General features: G+C 39.5%; 1 protein-coding gene across 1 annotated transcript in view; it reads left to right on the top strand.

Annotated features, from left to right (window-relative positions):
- Positions 1-730: 730 nt before the first annotated feature.
- Positions 731-14,064, top strand: part of CUL2 (cullin 2) — a 53,886-nt gene continuing 40,552 nt past the window's right edge. Inside the window, exons 1-4 of the mRNA XM_059818383.1 lie at positions 731-770; positions 3,968-4,106; positions 10,260-10,362; positions 12,266-12,360. Coding sequence (XP_059674366.1) covers positions 3,988-4,106; positions 10,260-10,362; positions 12,266-12,360 — 317 coding nt within the window. The 5' untranslated portion in view covers positions 731-770; positions 3,968-3,987. The remainder of the gene's footprint in view (positions 771-3,967; positions 4,107-10,259; positions 10,363-12,265; positions 12,361-14,064) is intronic.

Consider the following 14,064-nt stretch of genomic DNA (forward strand, 5'->3'; position numbering starts at 1 on the left):
GCCGCGTGCTCCCTCCACACCTCTCCGCGGCAGGACGGAGACACCTCCATCTTCTAGGGAAACGGAAATCTCCTCAAACGAACCCCTGGGGACCGAAACACCCGTGCCCAGGTGAAGGACCCGGCACAGGGCTTGGCCTCCCCGGCGCCTACGGAGCCACACACAGAGTTGGACGAGCGGCCTATGCGGCCGTATCCCACCAACCCGCTGCCCGCCCGCCGCGACTCCATTTCAGGCCCCGCGGTGCCCCGACCTCGTCGCCCCAAGCCGGAGGGCACCGCGCATGCGCGGAAGGGGAACCGTCGCCAATAGAGGAGCAACGCGTGCGCGGGGGGCCAATGGGACATGCGCCATGGGGCCCCGGGCCGACCCGCTGCAGGGAATTGCGGCCGTCCGTGCTTGCCGTAGAGTGGGTTGTACCAAACCCTTCTCCTCAGGCGGGGGGGGGTGCGGTCGGAAAGTGACTGTGCGCCGGGACCCATCGGCCCCCGCCCATCCTGTCGCCGACGGGGAGAGCCCGGGGGCTGCGGCGCGCGGCGCGGCGGGTGAGGAAGCGGTGCGGCGGCAGCGCGGAGGCGCGGGGCCGCGCCGCACCCCCTCCCCGGCAGTGGCGGCGCCGGCGGAGGGGCGGGGCACGAGGGGCGAGCGGCTTGGGTAATGGCAGCGCTGTGAGGACGGAGCGGGGCAGGGACCGCGGCCGCAGGGCAGGGAGCGAGCGAGGGAGGCCGGCCGGCGGGTGGGCGTCGCTGACTCGGGCCCCTTGCCGCCAGGTAACTCCCCTCCCCCGGCCCGGCCGGGAGCGCCGCCGGGCTGAGGGGAGGGAGCCCCGCGCTCGAAGGGGGAGGCGGCCGTCCCCGTGCGCTGTGGGCGGCCGGGCCGGGTGCGTGTGGGGGCGCTGAGGCCCTGCCTCCCCGCCCAGCTGGGAGCGTCTCCCGTCCCCTGCCCGCTGCCCCGCGGGGTCGTCCTCGCCGGGGTCTGCCGCTCCGCCGAGCCCGCCCCGAGCAGACGTTCCTCGGCGGTGTTTGTGTGGTAGCGCCCTCCCTCCGCGGGGGCCGGCGGGGGGGCGGGGGCCGGGTCCTGCCCCCGGTCCTGCCCTTGCTCGGCGGGGAGGGTGTGGCGCGGCTTCTCCGGCTGGTCATCTCTCCGCGGCGCGTCCTCAGCCAGTTTCGCTTTTGTTTTGGTGGTGCGGGAGGGTGGGGAGCGCACGTCCCTTGCCCGCGGCCTGCCGGAGGGGGCCGTGGGGAGCGGGGTCCTCCCGCTGGTGCCGGGAGGGGCGGGGGTGTCGTGGGCGCGGTGGCCCGCAACGCTGTTTACGTCTTTGGCGCGGGTACTCCTTCCCTTGGCTGTTCACCCTCCACTAGCTTGTAGTATTCTTTCTCGAGATGGTTATAAAGGTTGGAAAATTGGGTAATGTTTTGACACTGGCCAAAACTCTACATTTATTTGTGTGAACAAATATATTCAGTATGACAGTGGTATGTTTTAAAGAATGAGGCGATAGAAGCAACATTCTTTGATTATCCTCATGTGTAAATATGTTTCAACAGCATCTGCTTACCTTAGGGCTTGTCAAACAGGTATGTTTTTCCACCCCCTGAACAGTATAAACCCTAGGGTAGATATTCCGCTCTGCTATAATTTTTATCATGGAAGTTACTTGCATCAGTACAAGACACTCAATACTCTAAGCTGGTGAGCTTGCACATTGCAGACACTGAAGCACAGCAAAGCCCCAAAACCCCAGTGTCTTCCAGGAAAAGTTACATTGCGTTTGTTAACACATCTATAAAATTAGTGTATATTCATATTGACATGAAAGCTGTAAGAGAATGCCAAATTATATTCAGCTCTATCTTAAACTATTTAACCCCAAAATACCTTTATGAGTATGTGGATACATGGTGCTTTATATATTATTAGCTTTTGGTGATACTAAATACAGTGTTACTGAATCTGTGTGATGTATTGTGGTGAGGACTTTTTCTTCACCCTTTCTTCCTACCCTCAGTTTTGCTTATCTGTGAAGGAATGGTTCTTTTACCTTGGAGGTACCAAGTGTGTTTCAGAGAGAGCAACCTATAACATAACACTCAACTAAGTATAACTTCATTACTACAAGAATTTCTTAGGATTCTTAAAATTTTTGTGGACCATGATTATTTTTTTCTTGGAGTCAGCTGAAAATACTCTTGTGTTTTCCAGAAGAAGAATAATACTAGAGCTTTTAGAACACTACAGCTTCCCCACTGCCCCCCTCCTGGAAGTGAGCTCTGCTGTTGTCTACTTCTGAGGTTTACATTTCTTGAAACATACATCACTTTGTGCTTTTCAACTTACTTTCTTTGATGGATATCACTTTATTTTGTCAATTCTCACTGATTTTCTGTGTGGTAAGCTGCTACTGATGTACATGGATTGAAGATTATTTTTTTTAATTTTCAAAAGTGGTAATAGCTGTGTTGCAAATATAACAGCTTAAATATTTCTACTGAACTGAAAGTATTTGTGCCACTTACTGAGCTTTAGTTCTTCTTAAAAGTGTTTCCTGTTCATAAAACCTAGGATAATACCACTTCCTCGATATTACTTACTTGCTACTCAGTTTCTTTATGAAATCAAAGCAAATCTGGGTTGGGTAATACATTGATTACATTTTAAACAGAAACTGTTGTGTTGCAGGTAGACGAGAACAACCCTCTGTGGTTTCTGAATTCACAGCAGTTTAGGAGCTTGGTTAGTTAGTCAGGGTGGCATTTTGTATGCATACAGTGTAAGAGTTGCATCTGATTTTTTTTTTTTCTCTTAAACTGAGAAGCTACGTATCCTGCAGTTTGAGAGAACTAATCTGTCTGAGAAAAATCAAGAGCCAGTAGCGGTTAAGGTAGTAAGCTGGTTGCTAAGTAGTTTTTTATAATGACTTTTGATTTTTTCCCTTATAAACGTGTGCCTCTTGTGTTAAAAGTCTGTTTGTCACTATCTTTCTTTTCTCCCTTCTGACCTTGAAAATTTGGGAAGACAATTTAAAGGTCACTTGTCCATCTATTTACAACGGAAGTAGAAGTATCCTTTCCACTTTTTGTTTTAGTCCTACAATGACATGTTTCTGAGCAGGAGCTAGACTTGCTTTGCGCATGGAATGTCACACATCAGGTCCTTTCTAGATTAGGTGCATAGGACAGAGGCAAATGGAAAAGAGGCCTTCACAGTTGTGTCTCTTGGGACCTCTTTTTTTAAATTAACTTAATTTTTTCCTAGTTTCATTTCAGTAATTTAATGTTTTACTTTCAATAAATATCTTCCAGTATTTTTTGATATGAAATTACTAACACAGTTGCTGTATTTTCAAGCTGTGTCTTATTTGAAAGAATTCACTATTTGTCCTGCTGCACAGAGCAATAAGCTGCACAAGCTCTGCGTAATGCTTTGCGTTTAGATGTGTTTTCTTTTTGTCATCCTGATCAAAGCTTTTGGGGTTTGTGGCTTTTTAAATATAACACCAAAAATGTCTCATGAAAGCTTGAGGTGAACATAGGCTACAAGCTGACAGTAGTAATTTCAAATACTCTGGTAATACGTTCAGTGTGTTCCTGCCCAAAATTCTCTCAGATACAGCTGAAACAGTCTTTGCATAAAAGTGAACAAACAAAAATTTACAGGAAGGTTGTTTTCTTCATATGGCACTGCTAAATGGGCAGCTTGGTAAGGTGATGAACTTCATGAGGCACGATCTTGTTAGATAAATTGGTGTTACGTTGTAGGCTATTCATGTAACATTAATGTTCCACAACAATAAAAATAAGGGCTTGTGAGCTTGATTTCGGAGGGTGGGGAAGCAGGGGTGGGTGTTCTTCATGTTGCTGTATCATGGTGGTGCAACAGTGTACAAAGTTTAAATTGAAAAATTCAAAGGAAGTGTATTTTTTAAATGATAGTGCAATGTTGTCTGACATGTTTAATTCTTCTACAGCTTAACACTAAAGCCCCACAATGTCCTTGAAACCACGAGTAGTTGACTTTGATGAAACATGGAACAAACTCCTAACAACAATTAAAGCTGTTGTTATGTTGGATTATGTTGAAAGAGCAACATGGAATGATCGCTTCTCGTATCCTTTAAGTGAAAATCTGACTTAATCTGTTTATATTATGTGTTTTAGCACGGAGTAGGCCTGCATTATATAACAATTTCAGTGGTCTTGATCAGAAGCCTGCTGTAAGGTTGTATCTGTTATTAAGTCTGTGAGTCAGTGGATATGTTGAAAAAGATGGGAAATCCTGCATATTTGGCAAGTATTCTATGTGAAAACCACTATAGTAGTAAAAAGTAAACCAGTCTGAGTTTTACTCATTTTTAGTAGCTCTAATACTTAGCTTATACTGTAGCTGTTCACAAAAGTACATGCATTGAATTTCCCTTATTTTGATAATGAGTTTTTCTTGTATGCTTAAGTGTGTGCGTAGCAGGGGAAACACCTAAGACAGAGAATGTGTACCTTTAAATTTGGGGGCGTGGGGGCTGGTGAGGTTGTTCTGTTTAAAGATGTCTTCTTTGCAAGTCTGAGTGTACTGACGACTACCATATTAGACATTTGTATAGCAAGGGTTTATAAAAAAGCCTTCTTCCTTTCCCTCCACTGTTACTGCCTCTCTATTCCTGACAGTTAAGCAATGTTTAAAATTAATTACTCTCTCTAGCTGTGATCATTTGGTCTTGCTGTTCAAGTCGCAGCTGTATATACATTGTTGTAGTGAAAGGTTTGCGTTTTACATGTAAAATGGACTTGTAATTTTTTACAATATTTAAGTTTCAGTGAACTTTTAAAAGAAGCGTAACTTTTGTAACCAGTTATACATTCATTAGCCATTACAATGTGGTGAATAATTAGAGAATTTTAAGAGGCTTTGCAGCTGTTCTGCAGCAGTTTGACTGAGTTTGGTTTAATTATAGGGGGGGAGAATTGTTTAGACTTATTTATCGATTTGTTAATTCTCCTGGGTGAAAAAAGAAGCTCCTGAGAAGATTCTTATACATAGATTTTTACAACATAGTCTTATTCTGTGTGCAGGAACTAGGCTCTAAAGTCTTGTCTCTTTTTGAATGTGTTACAATTTCTCAGAATTGCTTTCCCATGTGCCTGTGTTTGGAGTGTGTGCATGTGTATAAATACATAAAAGAAAAAAACTAGTTGCTCATAGTCCTTGTGGAGCCTTGTTCTATGGTGCAATAATCTTTAAGGAGCTCTTTAATTTTAAAACTTTGTAATTAATTTCTGGGGGCATGATTCTTCACTTTGTCTTGGAGTCAAGTTCAAAATTTACAGACTTTTTGAATTAATTAGTTGTGCACTTATGTGCTGACATTGTGCTGTAGTCATTCTTTCTAAGCAGTTTTTAAGAGCTGCATATTTGAATCTTCAACAAGTGGTTAAATTCTGTAGCTTAAAACTCTAAACATTTAAACAAGGGCACCTAAAATAGATTTAAATTTAAAATAATAATTGAATGAGATGTTGGATTGATTCCTCTTGTCACACTGTTTCACTTAGAACTTCTTATGTGGAAGCCTTGTATACAAAGTCTGCTGTTGATCCTCTTCTGGGATTTACTCCAGTTGATTGAACATCAGAAAGGGAACGCTTCTGAATAGCAGACTCAGGAAGCAGTCTTGGAAGAATCATTTGGCATGTAATTCTTAAGACCTTACTGACTATCATCTCTTAATTACGTTCCTTAGAAAGTGGCACTATTAGTGCCTAGTTTGGCACAGGCAAAAGCCTTTTGGCTTATTCTCTATGGCTGAATGGCCTGAAGAGCTGGTGTGACTTGTAACTTCCAGCTGAAATGTTGATTGTTTAGTAATTCTGCTACCTTTAACGCAAACTGCTCACTGAGTATTCAACAATTTCGTGAAACTGGTAGTTCTATACAGCTGGTGTGAAAGCTTTTTCCAGGTTTTAAATATAGAAAGATAACTAAAGTATTAATGATATATTTTAGGAAGATGTGGCATTTAAAAAATACATCCTCTTGTTCTTTGTTAGCTTTTTAGTCTCTGTTAAATTCAGTTTAATTGAAGTAATGTGTTTCTAAACAGCTACAGGGTATTCAAAGGAAATGTCATATTAACTGTTTCTCTTGCTGCTTAAAAAGTAGAATAAAAAGGTGATAAATTATTTGAACTATTTCTTAATGAAATTCATGCAGGTTATTTCATTGATTATAGTAGCACTTGATCTTTGTAGTCTCTCTATAGTCAAAACAACAATGTGGAAACAAAGGATAAGATACAGCGAAGAATCATGATTTCAGTCTGCAGAGGTGGATTCTAAGAAGTGTTTGCTTTCTCTTGTGCTGCTTGAGACAGCTGAGATCAAATGGTGTATGCAGACTAATAGTATTTTAAGGGTGAGAGGCTTGTGCTGTGCATATTCCACTTCTAGAACTGATTTTTTGCTTCACTACTTCCCCAGAACTTGTTTGTCTTGAATATAATGTTTCCTTTGCAACTCTGATGGTAATTTTATTGTTAAACATAGCTTATCTTTAAATACAGCTTATCTCAAACTTGAAATGCTAGAATGGCAATGAGCTGGGAACCACAACTGTGTAAGAGTTAAAATCTTCTAGAAAAGATCACTTGAAAGACCATATGTCACTTTATTTAAACTGTGAGTCATCTTGAGCCACCTTTGACCTTCATATTTCCTTTCAGGTTGTCTGCAGAAAGAAATGTTTCTGGAGTCATTTCATTGTCTGGTAAATGAGTGACGGTTATGTCTTTCTGTTTGAGATATTACTTACAACAATTTGGTTATTATGAATGCTTTGTATAACTTTTAAGACTTTGCTTCTGACTGTTCAGGAGGCTAGGGAGTGCTCTTTAAGTGGCTGATCAAGTTTGATTAGAGAGTGGTAGTTCGTCTGTACTTTGATAACTACCTTTTAGCAATAGAACTATTTTGAACGGGTAGAACATCAGGATCTTCCTGTTATTGTCTTTGGTTTTCCACCAACCAAGTAAATAAGATGAAGAGTGTCCAGGGAGGAAGGTAGCCATACTGCAAACAGTGGTATTGTAAAAATATGCAACATGGCTACCTGCTTTTTTCTATTTTTTCTGCATGTTTTTTCTCCCTCCTCTAATCCCCTATTTTACAAGGATCCTATGATGAACCAGAAACTTATAAACGTGTATCTTTAGCATAAGAACCAACCCAAAGAGAAGGAAGAGTAAATAAAGTTCATATGATAGTCATTCTTTCTGACTGTGAGTCCTCAAGTGCACTATGAATTTTGATTCTGTTACAGAGGAAGACCAACAATCGCAGAAATTTTCCAAAAGTGCTACTTTGGTCTTCTAGAGAAGATCTATTCAAAACCTTCTGCTAATATAAGGTCTTAACTAGATCCTTTTTTAACCCTGAGGACAATATTTGTCAGCTTTTGTGGCCTTGGATACAGTGTTTTCTTGTTGATGGTCTTTTTATTCCTTAGTTTGGAATTGCTTCAGTGTCCAAGTGCTGGGTAATGCCCCTCAAATAGCAACTACTGGAGCACTTAAATTGCACAAGGCTTTTGATGTTCTTGTTCTCAACGCAGAGTAAAGGCCCCTAAGCAGCAGTTTGGCTTCCTTTGTCCTTTCTCACGCTGCAAAACTACGTGCTGGACTGGAAGGACAGATGACTTTCACCATTAAAGATAAATTATTGAACAGTAAAGGCTTCTTCCTGATCTTCTAAGGAACAGCAGCACAGAAAAAATGTGCTTTAAGTTTATGGAGTAAAATACCACTATTGATTAATGATTCATCTTTCCTTAAAGATTTTTTTTTTTGTTTAAGAGATTCACAACATTTTGAACACTACACTTAAATTTGGATTCTGGACTGAAAGACATAGTTAAATGAATAAACTAGTACAAATTGAGCAAGAATGGGAACTTTCTGTAGCAAAGCTACTGTGTAATGTGTTTTTGAAACTCGTGGTAGCCCTTTTTTGTAGAAATCCAGAGAAACTTGGTATCCAGCAAGTAGAATTTGGTGTTGATTTTTATCATTTGGTTGATAACAGGAAAACGTGTGAGGTGCCTATGGAAGTGCTTCTGTGATTAATCTGCTAGTTTAATTTCGGCAGGTATGCAAACTGAGTGTAATATCTCAAGGAAGAATACTAGATTCATCTTTTTTCATTTGTAAGAAAATGTGACTGTTCTCTAGAATAAGGAAAGGCATGTTTGGAAGATGTGCATTTTCATGAAGGAGTACAGATACTGTTTTCGTTCTTAGATAGGTTGATTACAACTAAGAAACTTGTTTACAACAGTCGGGTCATCTGGACTCCTAACTGAAGCCTAGGGCACAGAGGCTAGATAAATTCAGAGATATTTGTTTGCTGCTTTTGTCAGATAAATTGCCATTATTATTTTCTTGTGCTGTTGTGGTGAAGACTGCCTGTTGCCTCTAACTTCAAAGCAAGTAGTTCTTGTAGCAGACATCCATTACAGTTTTGGTGATTCAGATACTGTAGTTGTGGATCTAAGGAGAAAAGTCATGTTCCCTTTGCTTGTGAGTAGCTTACAAAGATTTCTAATTCTGGAATTTAAGTTCTCAGAAATATCTGCATAGTGAAGAGGCTTGCCATCTGAATGCTATTGAGGATCTGTTTGACTATGGACCATCCTTAGACTGTCAAAATTTGTTTGGGGGCGGTGGGGGGGAATGTGTAAAAAAACAATTGTTCTTTACAATCTGTTTAAGAAAACCTTTCATTTTTCAGTACTAATTTAATAGTCTGTTTTGATCTTTTATGGGTCATAACTTTGTAAGTTGGTATAATGTAAAATATTGGTGTAATGTTACTGTTAGAAAGCAGCTAATATCGCCTGTTTTGTTTATTGGGGTTTCCATTTAATGCTTCTTGCCATTCTGAGGAGAATTCTGATAAAGATGATCTATATGGATGAAATAACTGTACTTGAGATTAGACTCTCATTAGGCTCTCCGATTCTAGTTGCCAAATAAAGGCTTTTTCATTTAGTTGTCCTACATTAGTATCTTCTCTGTTTTGAGTAGTACTTTAATAAAAGAAGAAACATGCTTTTGGGAAAAACTGTGTGATGAAAGCTTGAGGCTGTTCTGTAGACTAAGCAGGTAACATGTCAACTGTCCTTATGTCTTCTACCGCCTTTACACAGCCATGGGCTTTTTAAGGTAGACTAGAGGAAAGCTGATCTTTTGTCTTCTCTTAATTAAAGAGTTTACCTTAAAAAGTAATCTATACTAAATCATTATTTCTAGCATGGCTGGTTTTATGAAATGCCTAGATTTAGTGGATAAGCATGACGTTTTTAAATAATCTTTGCAGAACTAGTTTATTTCCCACAGTTTTTCATCTGAAGCTTAACTTAATCCTTGCTTGAGTTTTCTGAAAGCAAAGTTCTTCATCATAAATTATTTTCCTAACAAAGTATCAAGTGACTTTTTTTTACACTTGGTATAAACCTTACAAACCAAAGGTGTAGCTCTGCAAGGTACTTCAGGGACAAAACCACCTTAAGGGGTTTAACTGCTGCTGCCCATTTAAGTGAGCAAGTATAACTGTTCTGAGTGGCTGTGATCTAAACAGGATTACTGAAATTATAATAATGGTTAAAAATAAAACAAAGTTCTTGCATCCACATCACCATTGTGATGACTTAATTTCCGGTGTACCGCAAAATTGTTTTACCTGTGGAATTGGGGGGAATATGCAAGGGCAGTAAATTGGTTTGGACTTGCGGGAGGAAAACTTGAAGTTGGCTTCACTTCATGTTTGCTCTGTTCCATACTTGGTTGATCGCATTCTTAACCTAATTAGTGCTTCTTCCCATTATCTGAAAAGAGTCTTAATTTCACTTTGGCTGCAGATATAGAGGAAGAATTTTGTATGAAATTCCACTTTGAGATAATCATACATTATTCATAGATGGCAAGTAAGTGGTAGAAGTCATGTCAACATGGGGCTACCAGAAGTTCCAGGATCTTAGCTCTAATGTTCCCTCACCTTCCACTACTTAAAATTTATTATTGATGCTGGAAACTTAGGTTCTTCACAAATCAGGACTTACACTAATTTAAAAAAATGATTCATTTTATGTTTTGTGCTCAGCTGTAAAAAAAAAAATCTAAAATGTGTGCGAGGAAGAGAAGGTTCTGTAAATCTTAAATTTTGTTGATAAGTTTTCACACTTTAAGCAGGTACAAACCTTGACTCTGAGCCCAGAGACATATATGCTTTGTGTGTGGCCTATCCTGAACCTCTTGGAGAGAGACTTTATACTGAGACTAAAATTTTTTTGGAAAATCATGTACGCCATTTGCACAAGGTAACCTATACAGTTAACTGATGTACATGTAGGTACTGTTTGTCCTTTTTTGACTTTGGGGAGGGGTTTTGTTTGTTTTGTATTTATGAAGGTGTACAGATTTTATGAGACTAAATCACAGATGACAGAGTTCCAGAGACAGAATGTATATATCTGATATATGCAACACATATCACACAACACTATGTAGACAGATAAATAGATACCTGTCTATATGCAACACAACAGAAAGAACTTTCTTTTTTAAGCCAACAATTATGGTTTATATAAAATATTCATTGTTGCCTTGAAAAGTAAGGTCTGTCTTTTCTGTTGAATGCTTATAATCAAGCAAGTTACAGGAATGTCTTAATTTTCCAAATGTGCTATAGTTCGTCATTAGCCTTCTGTTACAGTGTAAGAGTGTCTATTCTAGTGTCATGGAAACTGATTGTATATACTCTACTAAAGAAAACTTCTGAAATACGTGGGAAATAAAATAACAAGAATGCTTGGGAGGGGAGGAAGTAATGACAAATTATTTATTATGACAAATAACAATACTTGTATACCAATATAATTGTGAATTAACTTCTGTCTCATCAGTTAAGACACCTAATTTCAATGGAATTATGATTCATCATGTCAAATATATAGGATGGATGAACAGTGTCTCCTTGTATTTCAGTAAAAATAGAAGGGGATTTAAATAATATGTCCGCCTGTCTTTGGTGTCTGTATAGGGAATGAAGAATTGCAAATTCTGGATAGTACTGCGAAATGGCTTCATGCTATTTCTTTAGCTTAGGTACCTGTGTATTTGACAAGATAGGCTGGGTATCTTAATGGGTAGTTCCACTGGTTGCAGCGAGGATACCTCTGACACTTTGGTAGACTAAATCAGTTCACTGAACTGGCAAACAACTCGGCCAATAAAGCTCTTTTTCATTTATTTAGTGAGCTGAATGAGCTCACTTAGGATAATCAGGCAGGTGCCAGCACAGTAGAAGCTGGGAGAAGTAGTGGAAAGCGTACATCCATTTTTTAAATTGGCTATCCACTATTTGTCTTAGAAATAATGTTGGAAAACCTCTGCAAAATTGATACTGCAGAGGAAAGCACTCTCGATTCTGTTTTGTCTACTAGCTTTCCTCTTTTACATTATTTTTGCATAGGCTTTGCTGCTTGAGCCAGAGTTTAAAATTACATACTCCAGAGAAAATTACAGTTGAATTCCTAAGATCTCATTCTCCTTCATAAATCATACTAATTTGTTTGAATTGTTGAACTTATTCCTTTGATGTATGAATATATTTTGAGAAGTTCAGTACATCAGCAACTTCTTAGATGATGATTCGCTTAAATTCCAAAAGATTTGGGCCTATATTTACAGAATTTAAGGCGTGTTTAAGTTTGCACATATGTGCGCTTTGTTAAACTTGTTTTATTCCAGGATTCATGGTAAGTATAATGGCTTGTCTAACCAGCAAGGCATACTGATTTTAGGCGGTTATAGTTAGGCAACTCCTTCAGTGTGTATGTGGCTGCATGAATTTGAAATTGAACTGTGTCAGTGAGGGAATAGTTATGCAAGATGTGAGAATACGAACCATGCTTATTCAAGCAAGTACTTCTGTAAAGACAAGTAGAAAATAATGTATTATAGATATTCTTCTTTTTAAATGCAAAATAAAACCCCTTCAGGTGTTGTAGCTGGCATATCAAAACTTCGTAATATGAAGATTTGTTAGTTTTTTGGTCATTGCAACAATGTTATTTTTAAATCGGTTAAAGCTTAGGTGTGGTCTTAATTTTGAATCTGTGATTGTTATTCCAAAATGATAATCCTGTTATAAGTGTCTATGTATGTACGCTATGTTCATACTAATTTTAGTGGGGGGGGGGTGTGTGTCTTCCTTCACAGAGAGTTCTGGAAGCTGAAGAACAAGTACTGGTTATGTATCACAGATACTGGGAAGAGTATAGCAAAGGGGCAGACTATATGGACTGTTTATACAGGTAAGCTTTGCAAGTGAGTTGTTAAACTTTTGAAATTATTACAGTGATCTGCAGCTTAAGTCTAAGAATGTTGCTTAAAGAAAGCAATAGCTGAATATGCCCCTGTTCAGTTTTGAAGAGAATATAGTTATGGTAGCAGAATGCGAGAAAAAAAGAATAATGCTCCAACAGGTTGTTCTGTGCACTGCTCCTTACCATTGAAGTAATTATCTAAGATAATTCCTACTATTCTTTCACTACTAATATATTCTACCTCTGTTGTTTCTAATGTTGCAGTGCCAAGTATGTTGGTGCTAATCAACCCTGCAGTGAAATAGTTCATAATCCTAGGTGGTGTTCTACAAGGGTGGTATTGTACTGAAATGTCCAGTTGAACCAGCATGGTTTGTTTCAAAGCCTAGCCATGTACCTTGGCAAAAACACAGCTCTCCCTTCTAGAAGAACTTCTCAGACAAGGCTATGTGCTCTTTTGGTCCTTTCTTTTCAGGTGAATGTTTGAACTGCAGTGATTGGAGAGAGAGTGAAAATTTCTCCTTGTTTCTTTTCTGAGAACTTCAGAAACTAATAGACTGTATACAAGCAATCAGTTCTACAGTTCTTTTTCAGATAGCCAAGTCTTCAAATAAAACCACAACTAAGCCCTGTTATTTTTGTACTTCTAAGGTTTCCTGAATTGCAAGTGTGTTTTGTTGCTACTAGTAGTATCTTAAGCATCTAAAACTCACCCATTCATGAGCTGCTAGAATTATAACTATATTGAGATGGCTTTGACTTTACTAGGATTTGGATTTTAATTCCACTCTGACTGTAGGTTGAACATTCTAGTGTCCATTATGCATGTGATATCCCAGCAGGTAAATATAACTTAAGGGGCACTGTTAATACTGTACTTATTTGATGGTATGATGTGAGGATTTACAAAGGGTTTCAAGACCTTTACTATTACGTTAAGAGATGTATGTATGATCTTGTAGAATCTATTAAATTATCGCTAGCAGATTGGGAACAAACGTGATGGAGTCCATCCTGGGCTTGCAAACTTTAGTTCCATAATGTGTCACTGACTTAGCTGGAGAGGTGATACAGGGGTGAAAAAAAAATCCTATTTAGTGTGTATGAATCTCACTGATTCTACTTTGTGTAACAGTTCTTCGGAGCGCTTGAGTGCTTCTGGTCCTAAACCAACAAATTAAAATACTTCTCCAGCAGTGTGAACCTGATTTTTTGTTTTATTTTTAAACAAGCTAGGGCATTTTTTTTCCAGACAGTTGTTATGCGCACGAACCAACCTATACCTACATATAAGGTCAGTAGCATGGTATTCATATATCAGTGAAGTCAAGTTCTTAAACTCTGAAGTTATTTCATGCCAGCTCTGCCCATTCTAGTTCTTCTTCCTGCTTTGCATATGGCGTTTTGGTCCAGAAAATGTACTTGTTAGGTTTTCTGTTGGAAATAATTTTACCTCAGAGTTATATCTTCTTTCTTTGTGTTGAAATTCTGAGTTTTGTCATATATTGTCTTTTAACAAAAAGTACATTATAATGGGAACTAAAACACACTCTCACATGAAGGCAAGAAATAATTGAGTGTTGATTAGTAGAGTCGTAATGACTTTCATGCATTAGAAACACTTGATTAAGTATTACGTCACTTTTTTGGTTTTTGAGAGAATGTTTTAGCTTAAAGTACTTCTGAAGACTA

The sequence above is a fragment of the Gavia stellata genome, chromosome 6 (assembly GCF_030936135.1).
Source record: "Gavia stellata isolate bGavSte3 chromosome 6, bGavSte3.hap2, whole genome shotgun sequence".
In the NCBI taxonomy this organism is placed as follows: Eukaryota; Metazoa; Chordata; class Aves; order Gaviiformes; family Gaviidae; genus Gavia; species Gavia stellata.